The sequence below is a fragment of the Cnephaeus nilssonii genome (genome assembly GCF_951640355.1).
Source record: "Cnephaeus nilssonii genome assembly, chromosome: 6".
NCBI lineage: Eukaryota > Metazoa > Chordata > Mammalia > Chiroptera > Vespertilionidae > Cnephaeus > Cnephaeus nilssonii.
Window position 1 is genome coordinate 85419341 of NC_137077.1, and position 26805 is coordinate 85446145.

The 26805-nt window shown below is 39.0% G+C and overlaps 1 protein-coding gene across 2 annotated transcripts in view; it reads right to left on the bottom strand.

Annotated features, from left to right (window-relative positions):
- EEA1 (early endosome antigen 1) overlaps positions 1–26805 on the bottom strand; it is a 157966-nt gene that overhangs the window by 110115 nt on the left and 21046 nt on the right. Inside the window, exons 2-4 of one of the 2 annotated variants that reach the window (XM_079774076.1) lie at positions 12859–12951; positions 7931–8056; positions 3183–3310 (exon numbers count right to left, since the gene is read on the bottom strand). In XM_079774076.1, coding sequence (XP_079630202.1) covers positions 3183–3310; positions 7931–8056; positions 12859–12951 — 347 coding nt within the window. The remainder of the gene's footprint in view (positions 1–3182; positions 3311–7930; positions 8057–12858; positions 12952–26805) is intronic. The other variant, XM_079774077.1, reaches the window with a different exon arrangement.

Below are 26805 nucleotides of genomic sequence, written 5' to 3' on the forward strand. Positions count from 1 at the left end.
GACCTTTAGGGCTTCCCAGCACCCCAATCTACATCACTTAAAGCAGAAGAACCATCCAGTCAACCCACAGAATCATAGTAATAAACTTTATAATTTTAAACCACTAAATTTTGGGTGAATTTTACAAGGTTATAGAGAACCAAAACAGAAGTCAACATACTGGAGGGATTCAGAACAGGCCTCCTCAAGATGTGCTACCTTTGCATGGGGATTACTTTGAGCTTAAGGCAATGGAGGTCTTACAGGCTCAAGAAAAACTTTAGCTTTCCTTTAAAAAATTTAAATTGAGGCCTTGCCCACAATAAGAGTAAGAGTTATCACCAAAAATAACTTTTTAGAACCTAGGGCAGGGCAACTTCTAATTATTCAATATCTGCTCTTTTTATCCTGGGAATGACCTTCCTCCCCTCTGAAACTTTAAGGCACCTTATCTCATTTGTAGCTCAGAATGTCATATATACCTAATTTTACTTTCTATCTATGAATCTCTTACGTATGTGGGATATCTAACTCTCTTGTGTATATATGTAATTAAATTTGGTTATTTTTCTCTTGCTAATCTGTCTCAAGTCGATTTAATAACTATTAGACCAGCCAAAAGAACCTAGGAAGGTAAAAAAAAAAAAATGTATTCTGCTCACACAATAAGAACTGAAAATAATCCAGGTTACTCTTGGTCTTTGAAGGAGCAGTTTCAGGAGAATGGTAGGGCAGAATTCAGGGCTTGATGAGTTAAAAGTTGAATGAAAGTTAAGAAGCAAAAATGAGGATACACTGTGGATACTTTTATGTTGAAAGTTCATATACTTAGCACTATCTAAGTCATAGCTGAAAAAGCAACTCTGATAAATTATATCAAATATAAAAATATTTATAATGTGGCCCTAGCTGGGTGGTTCAGTTGGTTGGAGCTTCTTCCCATACACCAAAAGGTTATGAGTTTGAGTCCCAGTCAGGGCACATACCTAGGTTGTGTATTCAATCACCGGTCAGGGCGGGAGGCAACTGATCAATGTTTCTCTCTCACATCAATACTTTGCTCTCTCGCTCTCTCTCCTTCTCCTCTCTCTCTAAAAATCAATAAAAGGCTTTAAAAATTTATAATGTGCTTTAAGTACATATTTTAAATCTATTACCTAACAAATGACCAAAGAAATGTACCCAAAATTATTAGCTCACACATAAAAATACTGAACAGCATTTCCAGCAGGTAAAGGGAAGATTCATACTTCCCAAAAGCACTGGTTTTCCCAGATTTTTTAATAAGTTAAAACAGTCATATTTTATAGTTCTACATTATCTATCAACCACAGTTAAGTGATCATAATGTTTTTCCTTTATGTGGTATCCTTTGTGCTATAGCAAATTAAAGAGACATCTTTTTTCTTTTTTTAAGAAAAGCATGAAGAAAAATTATTTTACAAGTAGAATGAAATCAAGCTATCTTCCTTATGGGGTATAAGACAAGAGTTCTTACCAATAGCAAAAGAAAAGCAGTTATATTGTTGAATACTGTCTTAAGTAATTCTATTTTAGTTTAATTTAATTCTTAAAATGGTCAGGCAAAATTGCCAAGAAGCAGAATGTATATGTGTGTGCTTACTGTTGTACTGGTAATTATAAAAAAATTTTTTTAAATAATTCTTGACTAAATTTATTATTTTAACAACTTGCTATAAAATCTTCTAAACAAAGCATATCATTCTTTATTAAATAGAATATGCTAAATATAATTTAACCTTCTTTTGATAATACAATTTTCATTAAAAACATAATTTCTGTACCATGCTGTAGATGCTGGTATAATTGCTAGTCAAGGACAGAATCCTATCTAATAAAAGAGAAACATGTAAATTGACGGTACCTCCGCTACGCCCACCAGCCACGCCCACCAGCCAATCAGGAGCGAGTATGCAAATTAACCCAACAAATATGACGGCAGTCACGGAGCTGGAGCAAGCACGAGGCTTGGGTTGCCCCTGGCGATGGAGGAAGCCAAGCTTCCCGCCGGCCCTGGCCGGCCCTGGCCTCCGCTCAAGGCTACAAAGTTTCAATTATAGAAGATAAACAAATCCCAACAAAAATGGCGCCAGCCACAGAGTTGGAGCGAGCAGGAGGCTTGGGTTGCCCCTGGCGATGGTGGGCCAAGCTTCCCACCCACCCTGGCCTGCCCTGGCTTCCGTTCAAGGCTACAAAGTTTCAATTGTAGAAGATAAATAAATCCCAGATACCAGGGCCTCCGCTTGGATCACCGAGGACGTGGCCGGCCTGCAAACCACCACAGGCCCCTCGCCCAGGCCACCCCACGCCTCAAGGGAACCCCCAACCTAATCCGGGACACCCTTTAAGGTAAACCAGTCGGCGCCCACCCATGCACCAGGCCTCTATCCTATCTAATAAAAGAGAAATATGCAAATTGACCATCACTCCAACACACAAGGTGGCTGCCCCCATGTAAACACAAGATGGCCACCACAAGGTGGCCATCAGGGGAGGGCAGTTGGGAGGGACCAGGCCTGCAAGGGAGGGCAGTTGTGGGAGATAAAGCCTGCAGGGGAGGGCAGTTAGGGGTGACCAGGCCGGCATAGGAGGGAAGCTGGGGGTGACCGGGCCTGCAGGGAAGGGCAGTTGAGGGGACCCAGGCCTGAAGGGGAGGGCAATTGGAGGGGACCAGGCCTGCAGGGGAGGGCAGTTGGGGGGGACCAAGCCTGCAGGGGAGGGCAGTTAGGGGTGATCAGGCCTGCAGGGGAGGGCAGTTAGGGGCAAACAGGCTGGCAGGGGAGCAGTTAGGCATCAATCAGGCTGGCAGGGGAGTGGTTAGGGGGTGATCAGGCTGGCAGGCAGAAGCAGTTAGGGGCAATCAGGAAGGCAGGCAGGCGAGCAGTTGGGAGCCAGCAGTTCTGGATTGTGAGAGGGATGTCCAACTGCCCTTTTAGGTAGGATCGGGCCTAAACGGGCAGTCGGACATCCCTCAAGGGGTCCCAGGTTGGAGAGGGTGCAGGCTGGGCTACGGGAAACACACCCCCGTTCACGAATTTCGTGCACCGGGCCTCTAGTAGATTATAACAGTAAAGGAGGGAGGCCATGATAAAGGAGGACAGATTTAAATTAAATAATATAAAAATACTATTTTCACAAACTATTCAAGATATTGCATTTCAAAACTATTATACTATACCTACCTCTTCAGAGTAAGGTTAGCCTCTCCTCCATGACTGGAATCATTACCAGCATCATGAACTGCCTGATAGTGTTTGAAAAGTTCTTCAGCAGATCCAAGAGATTTCATACACTGGGGACATATGAAACCCTATAGAAAAAGGCAGAAAAAGATTTCAAAATAGTATTTAATATTGCAAAGTAAGTATTTATGTTACAAAATATAGTCCAGTGTCTTATTCACATAATGGTGCCACTAAATAAATTATAATTTATGATATTGATCTCAAATTCTGGTTTTATACAAAGATATATCACTATCTATTACAAGATATAAAGAAAGCCCTTACAACCATCTTTTAGGTTGAATAAGTTAATGGCTAGAGCATACAATTCTAATCTAGAAGATGAGTTCTAATCTAGAAGACTAGTTGAGAAAGTTATATTATTATATTCTCCCTCTATCTAGATATCCCAATTAGTAAAATCTCTGCTCCAATGTACTTCATAGGAATGAAAACAATAAGATTATGAACATGAAGCATTCTTATCACTGAATGAGGAAAAGGGTAATATAATATATAACTCATAATTACCAGAGTATCTACAATGGTTGAGAAGTAAAACTCCTTGCTAACCTAAGATTAATACTGCAAATGCATAAAATTAACATACAGTCCCACAGAATAGAAAAAATTTATACATAATTCCAAAATTACTATATGGTTATGGCATATGTAACCTTGCATGACTAGTCTCCCAATGATCTCTTGACATCTCTAATTCTCTATACAATACTAGAGGCCCATTGCACGAAATTCATGCATGGGTAGGTCCCCAGACCTGGCCGGTGATCAGGGCCGATCGAAGCCTTCTGGCTGCCAGCCAGGGCTTTCCTTTCCCGGCTGCCAGCTGGGGCTTTCCTTTGTTCTGCACCACCCCCTGGTGGTCAGCACACATCATAACAAGCAATCAAACTCCTGATCTCCCAAACTCCTGAGGGGACACTTTGCATATTAGCCTTTTATATATATAGATGCTTCAAAAATACTAAAGTACCTATGTTTCCCTGAACACACCATAGTACTTTACATTTCTGTGCCTTTGCATATACTACTTTTTCCTCCAGCACTATCCTCATTAGCTTGTCAAGTTTCTACATTCACTTAATACAAAAACACATCTATGTTTCCCTAATGGCTAATGTAGAATTTTGAACAAAATTTGGCTAAATATTACCAGGTTAATAGTTCAGAAAGAACTAATTCATCCCTGAAGAGAAATTTTAGAAATTCAGTAATATATATTTACTTTTAAAAATATTCCACCCATGTGAATTTTCCATGTGATTAGAGCTTGCATCCTTCATAATAAAAAGGCAATATGCAAATAACCATCACTCCGCTACGCCCACGATTGGGCGGTGGGAGGCTGGGGGGCGGGACTGGGGTGGCATATCCGGCCATTGAGAGGCGCGGGACTCCCGCGCCCCCCCCCCCCCCCCCCCCCCGCCTCTCAACGGCTGGATTGGCGGCCGCTGAGGGGGGCTGCCTCGGACACCCTGGACACCCAGCTCCGCTGCCATCGGAGGCGGGGAGACGGTTGTCCGCACCCGGATCCCCTGCTGTGCTCCCCTTCGTCAGCGCCTCAAGCCCCAGCAGCAGCGGCAGCGGCTGGGGATGAGCTGGTGATCCCAACAGCCTGGCAGCTCAGTGGCAGCGGCAGAGGCAGCATTGGGCCTGGGGACTGGCGAACAGGCAGAAGATGGCCCTGATCGCAGGAGGCTAGGCCTAGGGACCCTACCCACACGATTGAATCGTGCGCTGGGCCTCTAGTGTTTAAATAAAACTCCAGCCTAGCCAGCCTGGCTCAGTGGTTGAACGTCAACCTACGAACCAAGAGGTAATGGTCCAATTCCTGGATAGGGTACATGCCCAGGTTGTGGACTCAATCCCCAGTAGAGGGCATGCAGGAGGTAACCAATGAATAATTCTCAACATTGATGTTTCTCTTTCTCTCTCTCTCTCTCTCTCTCTATCTCTCTCTCTCTCTCTCTCTCTCTCTCCTTTCTCCCTTCCTCTCTGAAATCAATAAAAACATATATTTTAAAATAACTAAATAAAACTCCAATTTTTAAACATTACCGATAAAAATACATCTTTCTAAAACACATATACTTCCTCACCTTCTTATACAGATAATATTATATCTTTCCTTGGTGTCTCAAAGGCATAACTTATTATATTAATCACTGATTTGGGTGTTATCCACTATTAATTCTGGCAAGACTATTTAAATTCCTATACCCACATTTTATAGTTTTTCCTACACCCTGTCTTGTCTTTCAACAATCTTTATGAATCGTTTGGATGCTATTTCTAACCTGATATGCTAGCCTGCCATGGTTAGGAAAGGTTAAGATTAAGGAAAAGTTTATTAAAACCATATCACTCATTTAAAATAAAAGTAAAATAAGCTCAGAATGAGTGTCTGAGTGATACCTCATGAACAGAGTGCATGATCTTTAGTTCAAGGACTTTGTGATACTAATTCTGGACATTAAGAGACTCTACCTTTAACTTATTTTTCTAAACTATTTTCAAGGGGATTGAGGTACTTCCACAAAAGTACTGTTACCAAACAATAAAACAATAAAAATAGCCAGCTATATTTATTTCCCTTAAGCATTCCAAATTCTCACTAACTTAAAAAACAAAACAAAACAAAACAAAAAACTAACCAATCCCTACACACAGTTTACTCGATTAAAAACAATAAATTCCTTAATAAATTTTTTACTCTCATATTTCAGTTATCTGTAATCCTTTTTCAGATTCATTACAGCTAAGAACTTAACTTGATACTTATGGTACCCCTGATATACCAAATGTTCTTTGAGTTAAAAGGAAAGTTCTTATCTAAGTGACAGATAGGTGAGACTGTCACTTATGATTTCGACAACCCATAAAGAAGAACAGTTAACCCATTCATTCTGGAAGGAAGACAACTGGTAAAATGCTAAGCAGAGTCCCAAGGATGGGTTAGGCCTCTATCTTTGTTCACAATGCTTCAACTAATTTAACTGATGTCCTCCTATATACTATTTTTCCCATCACCCTAGAGAATGTCTGGTTTAATTGTCCCCAGGTGGAAGTTTTTTTAGGTCCTCTCAAGTTGAAATAGCCATTGCACTCTTTTTGCAAATAAAATCTATCATAGAAACTTCCTGGGGTGGAAATCATATCTTACTTACCTTTCTTTCTCCTTTACCTACCAAAATACCTGGCAACTAAGAGGTACTCTATTAATATGTTAAATAAGTGAATGTTTGGTGAGATCATTTTTATATATATAAAATTGCCTCACAGAAAAAAGCAAGTCTGATTTTTTGTCTTTCATAGTATAAAAAATTTCATTCTTTTGTGAGATTTGTAAACAAAGCAAGTAAAAAAAGTTATGTTTCTCTTTTTTTAGAACACAGTAATTTTCAAAAGAAATATATAATATACTAGAGGCCCGGTGCACAAATTCATGCACCAGTGCGGTCCCTCGGCCTGGCCTGCGGGATCAGGCCAAAACCGGCTCTCTGACATCCCGAGGAGTCCCGATTGCAAGAGGGTGCAGGCCAGGCCAAGGGACCCCACTGGTGCACGATTGGGGCCAAGGAGAGATGCAGGAGGTTGGTCAGCCAGGGAGGAACCACGGGAGGGCTCCAGGCGTGTCCGGCCCGTCTCACTCAGTCCCAATCGGCTGGACCCCAGCAGCAAGCTAACCTTCCAATCGGAGCATCTTCCCCTGGTGGTCAGTGCATGTCATAATGAGTGGTTGAGCGGCCTTAGCATATCATTAGCATATTTCACTTTGATTGGTTGAATGGCCAACCGGACACTTAGCATATTAGGCTTTTATTATATAAGATATCAGGATCATCTGAGAAACTTTTTCAAGGACATTTCCTTCCCCTCACTGGATCCTACTCCCAGCCTTAGATATGCACCAGCCCCACACACTACTGAAAAACATTTCAACGATCCACTATTAATGAGAGTGGAATCTGGCATCTCCCTCAGGTCAGGGTAGATTCAGGTTCTGCTATATATTTTCCAAATAAAGAGAGTCACAGCTTGCCCTGGCCAGTGTGGCTTGGTTGGAGCATCCTCCTCTACACCAAAATGTAGTGGGTTTGATTCCCAATCAGGGCACATACCCAGGTTGTGGGTTCAATGCCCAGTCTGGTCAGGGCACATGCCAGAAGCAACCAATGGATGTTTTTCTCTCGCATGGATGTTTCTCCCTCCCACCCCTTCTTCTGTCCCCCTTCCCCACTCTAAAAAAAAATCCAATAAATTTATTTTGGAAAAAAAGACAGTAACAGCTCACATGTAAAGTCCTTTTTCTATATAAGACTAAAGTGTTTTAACCTAAAAAATTTTAATGCATTCATTAGTAGAGCATTAACTATGTAATAAAGATATAGCTTACAATGCTATCCACATATTTCAAATTTCATGACAAAATTTATACAAAGAAATTAACTTAAACTTGTATATTTGTTTAGATTCACAAAAAGACAGCTGCACCCAGTAAGAGAAACCAAGCCAACTTCCCAAGAGCCTCTTTTTATTATTGAACTTTCTTTAAGGCATGCATAATTAAAGCAATCCATATTCCCATGTAGCATAAAAAGTTAAGCAACACCAAGACAAGGAAAAACAAAGCTATTCTGAGAAACCCATAACCAAGCTGCTAAAACAAAATATACAGGACCCACAGTAACACTGGAGTCATTAAGAAGTTCCTGTCCTCTTGTTTCATTTTCAGCGTGCACTTTCTGGTAATGCTCCGACAAATCAATAGCAGTTATACATCTTTTCATACATAACGGACAGATGAAACCCTGTGAAATAACAACTTTTAGGAGGATATACATAAAAAGTTTTATAAAACAAAATACAAACTATAAAAGATAGACATAACAGGAAAATAATTAGTATTATCTCTTTTAGAATATGTAAAGAAAATTTTCAGGTACTAATGGCACAAAAGGTGGAAGATCTATACTTCTTTAAAAGTAGGCCTTCTAAAATTAGTTCCCATTTTATGCTCTAAATTTTCATATATTCTTTTTTTATTATAATAAAGTTGCTTAAAATAAATAAATATATAAAGTTGCTTATTATTAGTTGAATTAATGTTTTTCTATTTATGACACTTTATCCTTACTTATCTGAGAGCTATTATTAGCAAGTTACCTTTTATTTTAGATCAAGAGATATCTAGTAGGTATAACAAATACCTTTATATGATACAATACATTAAACAAAATTTCTTATAATGAAAGCAATTTTTAGTCTTCATCATATTCCTCTAGCCTGAGATCCCTTTCTTGCCCAAAATCCATAATTCCCAGAAGGTGACCCTTTATTCTACTTTTCTGAGCCAAATAATATCATTTTAAAACAATCTTCCAAATTTCTTATACCTCACAATATCTGTATTTTATAATGCGTACTGTTACACTGAGTTTTGGTTTAGGGTTTTGTCAGATAGGAACAGAAGAAGGACAAGAAAATCGAGGAATTAACAGTATTGGGAAAAGTAAACAAAATGAAGACAGTGGTGAAGGACAAGAGGTTATAAAAGTTATAATGTCATGAGTTTGGGTGTCAAAAATAGATGTGGATTTGAGTCTCAACCTATGCTGACTATATGAGCTCTGTTTAGTTTACTTGCTGCCAGTTTTCTCATCTATAAAAGGGGGCAGATATTAGTAACCATTCTCTACAGTTATTGAGTAGTACATAAAATGCTTAGTAAAGTGCCTGAGACATTGTAAGTGTTCCCTAATACCAATCGTTATTAAATGTATGGTTAGAACGGAAAGAAAATAAAGCCTGGAAAGGTTAAAGACTAGAAGAAAAGATAGGAAATACAGAAATACTCAGCAAGGCCAAAGTTAAGTAGTGAAATACTGAAATACTCAGCAAGGCCAAAGTTAAGTAGTGAAAATATAATGAAGATTTTGAGAAGATAGGCACTTCTGGTAAGAAATGAAGAATAAGCCCTAGCCAATTTGACTCAGTGGATAGTGGGCTGGCCTGCAGACTGAAGGGTCCCGCGTTCGATTAGGGTCAAGGTTGCAGGCTCCATCCCCAGTTGGGGGCATGCAGGAGGCAGCCAATCAATGATTCTCTTTCATCATTGATATTTCCATCTCTCTCTCCCTCTCCTTTCCTCTCTTAAATCAACAAAAATATTTTTTTAAAAAGAAATGATGGATAAGATTTTAACATTTCAGGTAAAATTATTCTGCTTGATAATAAGCTAGAGAAGGTACTGTCATGGCTTGAGTAGCTAGAAAAGAGATAATAACGAGCATTGGCATTGATAACATTAAGAACTGAGATGAGGATGTTCCTTAAATCACTTAGGCCACTTAGGACAAAAGTAAAGGAAAACTGCAAACAAGGTTCCAAAGTGGAAGGCAAGTCAGGGTAGCAATTAACAGCTAAGCTTGGGTTTGAATCATGGATTCACACTACTCTTAGATTTTATGACCTTCAATTTCCTCATCTGTTAAATGTGATAATAATAAACCATTTCATATGTGTTTCCTGAGAATTAAATGACATAATACATACAAAATGCTTATCATAACAAAGAAAACATTAATAAATGTTGGCTATCATTAAATGTCATTCTTCCTCTTGTTAACAACCCTTAAAGGAGATTAGCTAGGAGATGAAAGTGAGGAACATGAATTCAATTTTGGGGGGTTTTGGGGGGTGTTGTTGTTGTTGTTGTTGTTGTTGTTGTTTTAAATAATGAAAGGGATGACTTTCAGGCAACTACAATCCCAAGTGCTAGAACTACAAAATAATAGTTCTTTAAAAGAAGGCATCATTGCATTTTTTTGCTATCACACCTTTCTGGTTTCTTCACTGTAAATTTTCACATAAAATTACTCAACTGTTCATTCAAAAAATATTTACTGCCTTAGCCAGTTTGGCTCAATGGATAGAGCATCAGCCTGTGGACTGAAGGGTCCCAGGTTTGATTCTGGTCAAGAGCACATGCCTTGGTTGTGGGCTCGGTCAGACATGCAGGAGGCAGCCAATCAATGATTCCCTCTCATCACTGATGTTTCTCTCTCTCTCTTCCTCTCCCTTCCTCTCTGAAATCAGTAAAAATATATTTAAAAAAAAGAAAGAAAATGCAGTTGAAGTCAAAATTCCTTTAAAAAAAAATATTTACTGAGAATGATTACTGTGCTCCATCCATTACGCCAAGGTGCTGAGAACACATATATGAACCTATTGGTTCTGCTTCTCTTTAGAGAACCCTAATATAACTCCCAAAAAACCCTGTTGGAATGAATAAATTAATTTAGCCAGATTGTAAAATAAAAGATAGGCATACAAAAGTCAGTTGTACTTCTATATTATAGAAACACACAAGAGGAAAATAAAATTAGAAGCAATACTATTTACACTAACATAAAAAAATTAAAATTACCAATTAATAAATTTAATAAAATATTTAACACTTTTACATTGAAAAACTACAAAATATGGCTGAGTGAAAATAAAGAAATTGAATTATATCATGTGCAAGAATTATAAAATTCAATATTAAGATGGCTTCTCTCTCCCAAATTAATCTGTAGGTTATATATAATCCTAATCAAAATCCTAGTAGAAGTTTTCTCAAATTTATAAAGAAATGTAAAGAACCTATTACATAAGAGTGAAAACAAACTTGAAAAGGACAAAATTGGGAGACTTAAACTATCTAATTTGAAGACTAACTATGAAACTACAGTAATCAAGACAGTATTGACTTAAATATACAAATACACATAAATATCAATGAAACAGAATTAAGAACATAAAAATACAGTCAAATATATAAGGTCAATTGATTTCTCAAAAAGTAAAAATGTAATTCAATGGGAAAAGGTTAACAGTTTCAACAAATAATACTAAAATAACCATATGGAAAAATGTGGTTTACATATCCATGTGGAAAAAATAAACCTCAACCACTATCTCACACCATACACAAGAATTTTAAAGAAATCATAGATTTAGATGTACAGCCTAAAATGATTTTTTTTAAGTCAGAGGAAAGCATAGGAGAGTCTTTGCAATCTTGTGGTGGTAAAAAAAAAGAAGAAAAAATCATAGAAGGACCCAAAAAGCATTAACCATAAAAGAAAAGGCTGACAAATTGGACTTCCCCCAAATTAAAAACTTCTCCTTGAAAACACCATTAACAAAATTAAAAGCAAGCCATGGACTGAGAAAAAATATCCACATCACATATATCTGACTGAGGTGTGAGGCCTAAAATTAAGGCCCAATATTATGTACTGCCTTGACAAATGATGAAATGGAGGGGTTTCAAATGGCTTAACTGCAAGTTCCCCTCCCTACTCTGCTCTTGCAGATAAGGTCCTCTAGCCAAACAACCCTCTTTTCCACAAGAAACAGGGCAGAGCTTGCTTATTATACCTCAGTTTTGGGTTTCAGTTCCCCACCGCCCATGTCATAGGTTGAAGCTCAACCATTGAGTCACACTGGCTGGGCAGCAATTATTAATAGATTTCTTTCCAGGGTTATAGCTGGGCACTTTAAACTCACCATATCATGAACACAGTTTGGAGTGTTTTTTTTAAGACGTTTCCTTAAACTTGTTCTTAATAAAGTTTATCTGATACTTTTCTTCTTGCTCTCACAATCTTATATTATAGTAAATACTACAGACCCGATGCACGAAATTCATGCAAGAGGCTCGGCCCTCGCAGCCCCGGCTTTGTCCAGAAGGACATCCGGAAGGTCGTCCAGCTGTCCAGTCTAATTAGCATATTACGCTTTTATTATTATAGATACATGTACGGTACATGAAGACAAATGGATGAAGAGACAGATGGTCAGAGAGAGAAAAAAAACACAAAAAACAGAGAGATGAATGGTTAGAAAGAGAAATACATCCAAAAACACACATGAGAGAGACTCCTTAACCAAGAGGAGAAGGGGAGAACAGAGAAAAGGGGACTAGGTGGGTGGTACCATTGCACCCAGAAAGGGTCAACTAACAAAAACTATCAGAGCAGAATATGTATAGATCTCTTAGGGACAGCATTATGGGTGGTTTTATGTTCTTCTCTTTCCTTTCTTCTTTCTCTATAATGTGCAAACATTGTTTGTTTTAAAAGATAATTGTAATAAAGCAGCTACTAAGGTTGGTTTCTCAAAAATGTAAGTTATTTCTTTTTTAGACATTTTCTTTCTCTGTTAATTTTAATAAGCTATCAAAGATAAAATAAAAGTTCTTACAAAGACAGAAAATAATCTATAAATTTTAAAGATAACTTAATTTTTCATTAGCTCAGCAGTTCATGACAGTACAAACACATAACTAGATACTTATTAACCAAGAATTCTTTATAAATTGCGTTATGCTTATTAGTTTTATGTCTTTATTAAGTTGAGATGACATTAGCATTGAAAAGATATTCGCAATATTATTTTTCATTCTCACAACTAAGTAGCAGTGTATGTCTACAAGTATGATTCAAAAGTTGCATTCCTTTGTAAGAAAGACCTATAATAACTTTTCCCAAGAAACCTTAAATTACTACTCATTACTCCAAATATTTGCTATTTTCCCTTAAATAATATTGACTTTTTTTCATACCTCTGAAGAGCTTTCATTATTGACATCCACTGTGTTAATAGGAGTTGCTGATGAATCTAAATCAGAGCCTTGAGAGCCAACTCTCCCAGGAGTCTGAAACATAAACAGAAGTGGGTGGGATCAAAGCAGATATTAACAATATATTCATAAACTATTTAACAACCTAATTAGTAATCAGGTCGAGGTTAACACATAAATAGATGTGTCCTCAATAATAATGAACAGTACTAGCAGCTATTCTTTATTGAAAACTGACTGCACCTAATACTGTATTAAGATCTCTATAGGTATTATCTCATTTTTAGCCTTTTTAAATAAAAATTTTACTTTTGGATACAGTGCTCTATAGTTTCAACTCACTTTCAGAACATCTTATTTAATTATGATGACATCTCTATAAGAGGTAGGACAAATGTTATCTCTATCGATAAGAAAACAGATTCAAAGCAGCTAAAGCAAGCATGTCAAACTCACAGCCCACAACGAATAGTTTTGCGGCCCAGCCAATATAACAGTATGTAAGAAACGTTTTAATAAAAATTTCATAACTTAATTTTTACAATATCCTGTTATACATAATTATTAATAACGATCTACAACATTCTCTAATGACTGATTACTATAATCGTGTTGCATTCATTTCCCTTATGCGCCTTCCGTGCAGGTGCACCATTTCTCTCCACTAATACTAGCAGTGAATATTTTAGCAGCCGATTGCCACATCATTAGTCTTGTACTGACTTGTTTGGTGTGCGCAACAGGAAATATCTCGCTTTCGGAGAACAAGAAAAATAGGTTTATTTGTGTTATGTTTATTAATTTGTGCAGTTATTCAGTGCTGGTAAGTTAATGTTCAAGAAAAAATATTAATTTTTATTAAAATGTTCTATTATTTTATGTTAACTATTACTCATTTATTTTAGCCCTTTGTATTCAGCATGTCTCTATCGAAATAAACCTACGTTTCTATGAAAATTGAAGCTTTTGTTTTTTTGCAGCCCACATAAACTTTAACCTTATTTATTTGGCCCTGTGTTAGCCTTTAAGTTTGACACGCTTGAGCTAAAGGATTTCTTAAGATTGTATTGAACAAAAATCAGAAAGAAGCAGAACTAAAATGCTGATCTGATTCCTCTTGCATTGCTCTCTCTACAACACCAACTAAACTACAATGATTTGAGGGGTGCTAAAAAGATCAACACATTAGCTGGTCACATTATCTAGTCACCCAGCAATCTACCATCCATACCATCCATTACCAATCTGTCTCAATACCTGATATTCCATCATCAAAGATATAGTTTGTAAGACTAGAGTTTTTTTCTCCCCTTCAACCTTTATCATCTAACTTTATCATTCATTAATACCTAGGAGTTACCTTAAAGGAAATGTAGATCTATTAAAACACTGAGCAAAAAAAGACAGAGTCAGAGCACAAGGACTGACTCAATAATCCTTATAAAAAAAAATGTATGGCATATACTATCATTCCCAGTTTACACAAGAGAGAACCAAGGTAGAGTCTAAGAAACTTGCCCAAATTCACATGGCTAATAAATGGAGAAAAAAGTTTAGCTCAGGCTGTCTGGCTTTTAATCACTAACTTATAGTGCTTCTCTACTGGACATCTTCACTGAGATGTACTTCAAGCATCCAAGATCTAGAACAATTCACTACACATTTGCCTCAACACACATTCTGTAATAATCCTATTATCATCATCAGAAAAAGACCCTTTTGCAATTTGCCTAAAATAATCCTATTAAACAAACCTAAATAAGCCCAAGAATTATTTGAGGTATTTACTTCAACCAAATAAGGAAATATCTGCAACAGATAAGCTACCCTAAATTGCTGGTAATATATAAACAGATTCATACTATCAACAACTATATGATTGATATAAAGCAGCATTAATCTCTGCAAACACTGCTATCAAAAAATCAAATTGCCCTGGTCAGTGTTTCTCAGTGGTTTGAACATCAGCCCACACACAGGGTAAATGCATATACCTGGGTTGCTTCGATCCCCACCCTGATTAGAGAGTGTGAGGGAAGAAACCAATCAATGTGACTCTCTCACATCCAATGTTTTCTCTCTCTCTCTCTCTCTCTCTCTCTCTCTCTCTCTCTCTTTCTCTCTCTCTCTCCCTCTTCCTCATCCCCGCCCTCCTATCTTCTCTCCCTTCCTTCCATTCTCTATGAAAATGGAAAAAATATCCTTGTGTGAGGATTTAAAAAACAATTAAATACAAGCTTTTGAAGAAAGAATAGCACTTTACTGGGGGGAAAAATAGCAAACAAAAACATCATTTTTTACTATATCTATCACAGAAGTTTTAACAATATGAATTTCTTTGAAATACATAATTTACCTCTTCAGATTAGTTGTATAATGAATACAATTAAGTAATCTACAATTGCACTGCTGTAATCCAAAGTAACCAATAGCTGTGTCTTGCAATTCAATCACTATATCTAATAATAGAGAAAAAAACAGAAACCAAAACAAACATCTAATAGCATATAAAGAACAAATATAGAGAGGAACATCGAGTTTTTTCTAATATTTGGTGATATGCTGAGTCAGAGCTTCCAAATTCTCAACATCTCTCCTCATCCCCAGCTCTACATATGACTTCATTCTAGAAAAGATCAAGAAAGAAAAGAGGAAAAATTTCATTGGGAAAATTACTCAAATCAGGTTCACAGCCTAATTGCTACTAAAGATAAAGAACTTCATCTCTAAATTTTATCTACCTTCAAAGCACTAAAGCTCACTAACATGATAACTAGAATAGTCTTTGCACACAGAAGAGCCATAATAAATGCTCAATAAGCAAATGCACAGCACATACCACTCTAGCTGAAACTAGATAGCAAACAAGTCACACCAGCCAGAGTTAATAATGAATTAATTTCCAGAAAAAGATGAATTAACTAAAAATAAATTTTTGCTTTGCAAAATTCTTTGAAAAAACCATTGTTGTTGAATAGTACACACTTCATACTTAGCAAAATTATTTCTGAAACCAGAAAGAATACAAGTATTAGAAATTAAATGACATACTACCTCAAAATTCAGAGATTTTTAAGACATTTATAATGATCCTATATAATAAAAGGCTAATATGTAAATAGACCGAACGGCAGAACAACTGGAACAACCAAACAACCGGTTGCTATGATGTGTGCTGACCACCAGGGGGCGTATGTGGAACATGGTAGGCGTTGGCTGAGGCGGGATGGTGGAGCAGGTGAGTGGGGGAAATTCTTTGCTCCTGCATGCCGCAGTCTCGCCCGGCGCTCGCACCTGCTGCTAGCGCCGGCCCTGCTCGCACTGAAGCCGGTGCCAGAGCCACCGCTCGCACCCGCTTCCAGTGCCCGGCGCTGGTCCCGATCACTTGGTGCCATCAGTGGGTGTGAGCGGCGGCTGCTGGCCCTAATCACCCCTGAGTGCTTCTCCACCTCCCCCTGCTCCTGAGGAGTGATCAGGGTAGCAGCCGCCGCTCACACCCACTGCTGGTGCCGGCCCCAATTGCTCCACGCCATCAGCAGGTTGGAGCAGGGCCAGCGCCTTCAGTGCATGGGAGCAGCGGCAGCAAGAGTGGGGCTGCCGGCAGACAGGGGACCGGGGCCCTTGCAGGAGGGGCCAGGCAGAGGCACGGGGGGTGGGCCGAGACCCACCCCTGTGCCTACCACAACCTCGTGGCCCACAGTTCCTTTCAAGGTGCATGAATTTGTGTACTGGGCCCCTAGTGTCTTATAAAAAGTAACTTTCAGCACTGATTTTGTTATTCTATTTCATCCTCAGCCCACTCTAAAAACCAATTAGAAAGATTTTCAAAAACTCAAAAAGTCTGAAAAGCCATATACTATATATGCAAACCTTGTACTATAGATGGATAACCAAAAAAATTTTAAGGCCCTCACTACCCCGTTTCCACTATTGAAAACTAAGAACTTACCACATAACAAATAAAGTGAGAATGTGCTGGAGGCTAATTCCAGCAGGTCATAATTATGCAAGAAGTTCATCAGAAGGCTGATGGGCCCTAACCAGTTTGGCTCAGTGGATAGAGCATTGGCCTGAGGACTGAAGGGTCCCGGATTTGATTCCGGTCAAGGGCATGTACCTTGGTTGCGGGCACATCCTCAGTGGGGATGTGCAGGAGGCAGCTGATTTATGTTTCTCTCTCATCAATGTTTCTAACTCTCTATTCCTCTCCCTTTCTCTCTGTAAAAAATCAATAAAAATATTAAAAAAAAAAAAAAAGAAGAAGAAGGCTGATGGATCTTGGGGCTTCAGCAGGGGTGAAAAGCTGCATATATTATTACCTGCTGCTGGAACAGGTATAGGCATTTCCCTTAACCTGATAATCTTTTCCTGTTTACCTGCTGCTGGCGGAATAGCTGAAGGAATTTCCCCTAACCTAATAATCTTTTCCTGTTTATCAAACTTTACCTATTTGCATTCCTAAAGGGCCAATGTGTTTCCTAACAAATAAAAAGCCGTGGGTCCGGAGATTCAGAGAGCCCACTTCACTAGAAATTTATATTCCATGTCTAGTCTCTTTATTCAATTTACACACAGCCCTTCTCCAGATTCCTGAACCCTCACAGCTGCGGAAAGACCCCAGCATTTATAGCGCCCGAGACAAGGACATCTGGAGAAGATTTCACCTGAGTGAAGAAAGGAAATTCACCCAGGAGAGGTGAAGGATCACCGGTAAAGGTGGGGATGGATCACTGGTAAAGGTGGGGTCACCGAAAATTCAGTGGGGAGATTCACTGCACGTAAAGCCCATGCCAAGCTTTGGATTTTGTGAACCAGAGTGAGCAGTAAAGTCTTTTGTTTCAAGCCAGGCCATAATGGGGAAGAATTTGGTTCAAAGGCAAAAATATCATTGTAAATTTTTAGCTTCCATGCTCAAGGATAAAGAAATTGAAATGTGAAAAGGCACTTTCTTAAATCAGGCTCAAGGAAAAAGAGTGCCGTTGTCATTTTTTAACTATGTGGGTTCTTGTTCAAATTGCAAAATGCCTAAGTCTTATTGAGGAGCAAAAGTCTGTGTGGAAAGACTTGGCAGCTAAAGAGGGTGGAGCTGTTAATCCTCTCGCCGAGGAACTCTCTGATGCTTTGTAATTTTTATTACCATAGGACGCCTTGGGACAGGCAGATTTTAGCTAAAATAACTTTAAAGGCCAGTCAATGCTATGGAGAGCAGAATAGGAAAAGAACTGTGATTTATTAATTCTTGTGTTATGAGTGATTGCTTGTCTGTTTTATCTGTCATTTTTGTTTAGTTTAATGTGTTTATTGTTAGTTTATTAAGCATGCCTTTAGTTTAATTGGGCAAAGAAACACGGCCAGATCATTTACTGAATTTCCCCAGAGGAAATAGGATGTGGGGGTGGGGAGACATGTGGTGATCCTGTAAAATGGATGCCCACTCCCGAGAGTGCTAAGAAAAGTCTTATCTTCACCATGATTTTTGTTTCCCAGTCCATCACTTAAAATTTTTGCTGAATTTAAGGGATGCGTCTGGGATTTCTGTACTCATAAAGATAGAAACCTAGCTTAAGACAAAAAACGCACACCGTCCAATTTTGGATTTTAGATAGTTTGGGGCTAAGTTTAAATCTCTTTACGGATGCTACAGAATGAACCCAAAGCTGTTATTTCCTCAAAAAGATGGTAGAGATGACCCAACGAAAAGATACAGGCAGGTTCTAAGCAACAAGATTGGTATTTCCATAATAAAGGGTAGTTTTTAAATAATAATGAACATTAACCTTAAGGCCACTAAAAGTCATTAAGTTATCTCTGTTACAGAATTTGCCAAAGAAAATATCTTCAATAATAATAATTGGCTTTTAAATCCCAAAACTATTGAAACATGGATAAAATAGAGGTATCTAAAATAAAGAATTTGTGGTGGAGCTTTTTTTCAGTGATAATTATAGGTAATGAAGGTCCAGTAGCCCAGGGGAAACTGGCTCTGCTCTTTGATGAAAGAGGGAGCTGGTTTCCCTTCCCCCAGCAGAAAAAAATGTGGTAGTTTTACATCAAGCGGCTGTGCAAAACCTGTTTCGCCAGCCAGAAACGTGGTTTTCCAGAGTAGTTGGCAACTTAGAACTTTGAAGTTTACTGAATTAAATAATAAAATTTAATAAATATCTAGGTATTTTGAAATGACAAAATGCTGAAATGTTAATCTGAGTTTGCCTTGTATAAAAAAATCTAAAGGAAAGAATTAAATCTATTAATTAAACATGTCTTGTATTTTTGAAGTATATCCTTAAAAAATGTAAAGGTGTTACTAATCTAAGAAATGCTAAGTATTTAAATTACCATCTAAAATTTAAGGCTTCTAAAAGTTTAAAGTTCAAATTGAGTTGGGAGAAATTATATAGCTGTGGTAACAAAATGCATAAAGTATAGAAATTTATTTTTGAGAAAATAATTCTTGTATTTTTTCTGAAGAAATTAGTAGTTCAAAATACATTATAGTCCGTGTGGTAAAATTTCAACCTAAGGTATAATATTTTATATAGTCTAGTTAAAAAAAGAGGATTAATTCTATGGTCTGAACCAAATTTTTAATATTAAAAAAACAGTTTAAATTCAACTGATATATTTTAGAATAATTATAAAAAGTATATAATATAATATTTAAATATATATATACTAGAGGCCCGGTGCACGAAATTCGTGCACGGAGGGGGGTTGTCCCTCAGCACAGCCTGTACCCTCTCCAATATGGGACCCCTTGAGGGATGTCCGACTGCCCGTTTAGGCCCGATCCCGGTGGGCTCGGGCCTAAATGAGGAGTCGGACATCCCTCTCACAATCCAGGACTGCTGGCTCCCAACTACTTGCCTGCCTGCCTTCCTGATTGCCCCTACCTGCTTCTGCCTGCCAGCCTGATCACCCCCTAAACCACTCTGCTGCCAGCCTGTTTGCCCCCAACTTCCCTCCTCTGCCGGCCTGGTCACCCCTAACTGCCCTCTCCTGCAGGGTTGATCACCTCCAACTGCCTTCCCTTGCAGGCTTGGTCCCTCTCAACTGCCCTCTCCTGCTGGCCATCTTGTGGTGGCCATCTTGTGTCCACATGGGGGCAGGATCTTTGACCACATGAGGGCAGCTATATTGTGTGTTGCAGTGATGATCAATCTGCATATTACTCTTTTATTAGATAGGATAGAGGCCTGGTACAGGGGTGGGGGCCAGCTGGTTTGCCCTGAAGGGCGTCCCGGATCAGGTGGGGGTTCACTTGGGGTGTGGGGCGGCCTGAGCGAGGGGCCTGTGGTGGTTTGCAGGCCGGCCACGCCCCCTGGCGACCCAAGCGGAGGCCCTGGTATCTGGAATTTATTTTCCTTCTACAATTGAAACTTTGTAGCCTGGAGCGGAGCCAAGCCTGGGACTCCCTCCGAGGCCGGCCGGCAGCCATTTGTGTTGGGGTTATAATTGAAACTTTGTTGCCTTAAGCGGGTGGGCCTGGCCAGGGTGTGCGAAAAGTTTTGCTTCCCCTGTTGCTGGCGGCAACCCCGGACTGCTCTCTCAAGCTCCATTCTGCCGCCATTTGTTTGAATTTGTTTACCTTCTATAATTGAAACTTTGTAGCTTGAGTGGAGGCTTAGGCCTGGCTAGGGCAGGTGGAAAGCTTGGCTTCCTCTGTTACCTAGGAAACCTTGCTCTCTGTGGCTGTAGCCATCTTGGTTTGGGTTAATTTGCATACTCGCTCTGATTGGATGATGGGCGTGGCTTGTGGGCGTGTCGGAGGTATGGTCAATTTGCATATTTGTCTATTATTAGAGAGGAGATATATATATTTGATGGTCTTTCCAAGTTAAATTTCAAGACTTTAACCAAGGGATGGCTTTTGAAGCATTCCAAGGGCCCTGAATTGGTTCAAGAATTTATTCTCTCTTCTTAAAAGAAATAATTTTGAATTAGGCTGACCTAATATACTTGAAATCACATGGAAAGCTTTATCAAATAAAAATCAATGATTATATTTTATTTATATACATATATTTTAAATCTTATGGGGGTTTTGGCCTCTAAGGAAGGGCAAGACAAAGTAGCTAAATATTTCTTAAGATTCATCAATGGAATTTTAAAGATAAAAGCCCCAGGCAGCCTGCTTTCAGATAGGCTGGGGGTATGGGACGGCATCTATACCTCATAGATCAAACATATAAGTTTGCTTACTTTGCATTTTCAATAAAGATGCCTACTTTCATTACTTAATAAATTAGCTTTTTTAAAATATAATCAAGATCTCATATAATTTCAGTTAAATGAGAAGCCAAATGTTAAGCAATTGATTCTAGTAAAAATAGTTACTAAGACCTCCCATAATCCCCATGTATGCAAATGAGCACTAGTCAAAAAGAATGCTGTTTAAAAGTAAATTTTAAGCTTAATAAAAAGGAAAAAAATTTAAAATCTCTTCCACTAATATTTACAGAGTAAACTGAAGGATATTATTCAAGCATTAAATCTGATCATTAATAAAGTCACCATAAGTGAGAGTCACTTAAAATGTAGGCAGCAGTATCAGCCAGCATCTGAAAAGCAGCCAAGTGTGCTGTTCCATTTAAAAGAAAGAAGGTTTTTAAAAGAAACTTCCTAAGTGTGGCCTAGAAATTACTCTAGAAGGAAATAAATGGAGGTTTCCTTCAAATGTCTGAAAAACTGTAATTAAAAGTTAATGTATTAGGCCTCAAAAAAAAAAAAGTAAATGATTTGCATTTTGCCTCTCTAGCAAAGCTATGTAGATATACTCAGAGACTAATAGCATAAATTCAGTTAGTATCATAAAGTTAGAAAATAAGCCTTATTTCAGACTAATTTAAATTGGCAAATTAAAATAAGTGAATATTCAGGGGAACTTAGCTGTACTAGGCAGGAAACTATTCCTGGAGCATTAACAATTTTTTACTGATGGTTCATCTCATAGTAAAGCTGCTTAACATGCGATGATTCCAAACAAGTCATATTTCTGTGCAAATAATTGAATTAAAAAGCTATCAAGACTGCATTGCAGGATTTCCAAAAGCCTCTTAATATTATTAAAACAAAAAAAGGGGGAATAGTGGAGTAATCTCCTGTAAGTAAATTACATCAAGCCTTAAATTACTTATATTTTTACTTTAAAAATTTTTTTCACTTATAATGCTGATGGCAAGACACACATGGTGTCAGAATAAGCCAAAGAAAAATGGTTTGGGCAGAATGAAAAGATCCTAAGTCTAGTTTATAGAAAGGATTCCTTTATTAACCTTTGGTTGAGAATATGTTTATATATTTCCAGAAAACTCCTCCAAGCCAATGTGGATTCCTGCAACAATGAATCCAAGAGAGAAACTAACCAGACTACTCCAGCCATAGATGGTGGTGGCCCCAAGCAACATGCTGAAGAGAAACAGTCCAGAGATGGAGGATGGTAAAGACGCCTTGCCACGCTAGCAGTCAGCAACTGTGCATCACTGCAGGTTGCCTGAGACAAAGCCAAAGAAGGTCGGACCTGCATTGCCATTGATCACTGTTTGTCCACCATCCAGAAATGGAATATCATTGCTGTCATGTCACAGGGGACAATGATTAGGAAGGGGACTCAAAGAACTGTTGGCCCAGAAAGGAGCTTACCGCACACTGATTCCTTTTATGACTGGCACCAATTTAAAGAGACATGAAAGAACTCAATCTTTTCCATTGAATTTAAAAATCTTAAAAGGACCCGAGCTCTGCAAATGGCATACATTCTTGTTAAATTTATTAAATCAAAAAGGGTGATATGCTGGAGGCTAGTTCCAGCAAGTCATAATTATGCAAAAAGTTCATCAGAAGGCTGATGGATCTTGGGGCTTCAGCAGGGGTGAAAATCTGCATATATTATTACCTGCTGCTGGAACAGGTATAGGCATTTCCCTTAATCTGATAATCTTTTCCTGTTTACCTGCTGCTGGCAGAATAGCTGAAGGAATTTACCCTAACTTGGTATCTTTTCCGGTTTATCAAACTTTACCTATTTGCGTTCCTAAAGGGCCAATGTGTTTCCCAGCAAATAAAAAGCCGTGGGTCCAGAGATTCAGAGAACCCACTTCACTAGAAAGTGGAGCCTCCCCTGGCTTCCCATGCCTCCCAAATTTATATTTCATGTCTAGTCTCTTTATTCAATTTACACACAGCCCTTCTCCAGATTCCTGAACCCTTGCAGCTGCGGAAAGACCACAGCAAGAATGTATATTTGCAAATGACAAGAACTATTTCATGGGGGGTGGGTGTTCTTTTTAATTTCATGGAAAGCATCCCAGGCTTCCCTGCAAGTTTTCATGCTTGACCTCTTAGCTTATCATATACTCTTTCTAGGTGATCACATTTACTCCCTTAATTTTAATTATCCCCCAATGCTGACAATAATAAAGCTCTAAGTCTAATCCAGATCCCTGAACTTCAAATGCCTACTTTCCTGTCCTGCTAAATATCTCCACACCTGAATTGCCTTGAAAGCACCCCAAAGTTAGCTATTCAAAACCAAATTCATTATGTTTTCTCAGAAACCTTTCACCCATCTGCAATCTCTATCACAAATTATAGAAACACCTCACACCCATCTTGCCTAAATCCAAAATGTATCACCTCTCTTCCTTAACCTTCACATCCAAAGATCACGTTAATTCAATCACCTACATAAATTCTGAATCTATCCTTTCTCCATCTCCTTTGCCACTATCTTAGTTCAAGGTACCATCATCTCTCACCTAACCTACTTTAGCATCCTACACCTCTACACCCTCATTTCCAATTGCTTCCTAATTGGTTTCCCAAAGCACCTGAAGTGAATCATATCCAAAATCAAACCCTTCATTTATTATAACCTTTTACTGTCCCAAGGGAAAAGCTTTTATTTTCTCCTATGTTCTCTAACTTAGTTAATAATAATCCTCATTTATTAAAAATGTCAGTTAAAATCTAACAGAAATAAATATTTGTACACCAATTTTCATAGCAGCATTATTCACCATAGCTAAAAATGAAAACCACCCAAATGTCCACTGATGGGTGAATAAAAAAAAATGTGGTATATTCATATAATGGAATATTATTCAGCCTTTAAAAGAAATGAAATTCTAAGACATGCTACAACATGGATGAACCAAGAAGCATTATGCTACGTGAAATAAGCCAGACACAAAAGGACCAATATGTATAAAACTCCACCTATATGAGGTACCTAGAGATAGAAAATAGAATAGTGGTTATCAGAAGCTAGGGGATAGGAGGAATTGTGAGTTATGGTTTAATGATATAGAGTTTCAGTTCGGGATGATGAAAATACTCTGGAGACCCTGGTCAGGTGCTCAGTTGGTTAGAGCATCTTCTGGATAAGGTTGTGGGTTCCATCTCTGGTCAGGGCACATACAAGAATCAACCAATGAATGCATGAATTACTAGAACAACAAATAGATGTTTCTCTCTCTCTCTTCCTCTCTGCCTCTCAAATCAATAAATAAATATTGTCAAAAAAGAAGAAAACTGTCATAGCTGGTTTGGCTCAGTGGATAGAGTATCAGCCTGTGGACCAAAAGGTCCCGGGTTCAATTCTGGTCAAGGACACATACCTCAGTTGCAGGCACCTCCCCGGCCCAGGCCCTGGTTAGGGCTTGTGCAGGAAGCAACCAGTCGATGTGTCTCGCTCACATCGATGTTTCTCTCTGTCTATCCCTCTTTCTTACATGGAAAAATATCCTTGGGTGAGGATTTAAAAAAATCCTATCTAGTAATAGACAAATATGCAAATTGACCATACCTCCGACACGCCCACAAGCCACACCCACCATCCAATCAGAGCGAGTATGCAAATTAACCCAAACCAAGATAGCTACAGCCACAGAGAGCAAGGTTTCTTAGGTAACAGAGGAAGCCAAGCTTTCCACCTGCCCTAGCCAGGCCTAAGCCTCCACTCAAGCTACAAAGTTTCAATTATAGAAGGTAAACAAATTCTAACAAATGGTGGCAGAATGGAGCTTGAGAGAGCAGGCCAGGGTTGCCGCCGGCAACAGGGGAAACAAAGCTTTCCGCACACCCTGGCCGTGCCCACCCGCTTAAGGCAACAAAGTTTCAATTATAACCCCAACACAAATGGCTGCAGGCCTCGGAGGGAGTCCCAGGCTTGGCTCCGCTCCAGGCTACAAAGTTTCAATTGTAGAAGGAAAATAAATTCCAGATACCAGGGCCTTGCTTGGGTTGCCGGGGGCATGGCCGGCCTGCAAACCACCACAGGCCCCTCGCTCAGGCCGCCCCACACCCCAAGTGAACCCCCACCTGATCCGGGACGCCCTTCAGGGCAAACCAGCTGGCCCCCACCCCTGTACCAGGCCTCTATCCTATCTAATAAAAGAGTAATATGCAGATTGATCATCACTGTAACACACAATATAGCTGCCCCCATGTGGTTAAAGATCCTGCCCCCATGTGGACACAAAATGGCCACCACAAGATGGCCAGCAGGAGAGTGCAGTTGGGAGGCACCCGGCCTGCAAGGGAGGGCAGTTGAGAGGGACCAAGCCTGCAAGGGAGGGCAGTTGAGAGAGACCAAGCCTTCAAGGGAGGGCAGTTGGAGGTGATCAACCCTGCAGGAGAGGGCAGTTAGGGGTGACCAGGCCGGCAGAGGAGGGAAGTTGGGGGCAAACAGGCTGGCAGCAGAGGGGTTAGGGGGTGATAGGCTGGCAGGCAGAAGCGGTTAGGGGCAATCAGGAAGGCAGACAGGCAAGCAGTTGGGAGCCAGCAGTCCTGGATTGTGAGAGGGATGTCCGACTGCCGTTTAGGCCCAATCCCAGGGATCGGGCCTAAACGGGCAGTCGGACATCCTTCGAGGGGTCCCAGATTGGAGAGGGTACAGACTGGGCTGCGGGACAACCCCCCTCTGTGCACAAATTTCGTGCACCAGGCCTCTAGTAAATAAATAAAAAAGATGCTCTGGCAAGTTTGGCTCAGTGGATAGAACATCGGCCTGCGGACTGAAGGGTCCCAGGTTCAATTCTGGTCAAGGGCACATGCTGGGGTTGTGGGCTGGATCCCCAGTAGGTGGCGTGCAAGAGGCAGCCGTTCAGTGATTCTCATCATTGGTGTTTCTATCTCTCTCTCTCCCTTTCCCTTCCTTTCTGAAACCAATAAAAATATATTTTTTAAAAAGAAAGAAAGAAAGAAAGAATATCCTCAGGTGAGGAAACAGCAGGAGAAGGAAGAGGAGGATGGAGAAGGGGGAGGGGGGGAGAAAACAGCCTAGGGACAGATAGTTGTCACAGTGGCACAATATAAATGTGCTTAATGGCACTGAATTATATTCTTTAAAGAGGTAAAATGGTAAATTTTATATCACAATTTAAAAATGGCTTTAAATTTTAAAAGCCTAACTGAATCTCAATTTGATGGTATAGCCACACAGAAAATAAATATCCCAAGTGATTTAAAAACACAGCATTTTGATTACATAGCCTTAGTGAGATATAGTATAAGGAAAAAAAAAAGGCTAAAAAAAAAAGTAAAAAACGTTCAGTAATCTTATTATTAGTAATATTATTAGTTATTTTAAAGCGATTCCATATATAGTTAGAAAAATTAATTATGTTAATGTCACAAACCAAGAAATCCACTATAAGATAAAAAAGATAAAAATACAAAATCAAAGAAGTAAAAACCATTTTATAATCTTATATTTGAATTCATTTTGTTTGCTTTTATATATCTTTAAATATGTATTTTAAAATATATTTACTTAAAAGTTTGTCACTTAAAAGTTTTAAAATGATATTTAAAGATAGATATAGATATACGGATATAGATCTTAGTTCTTATCCTTTAAAAGCTTAAAAGCAATGACAACCCAGAAGTAATGAGCACCTCAAGTACCCAGCCAGTAATATCTAAATAGCA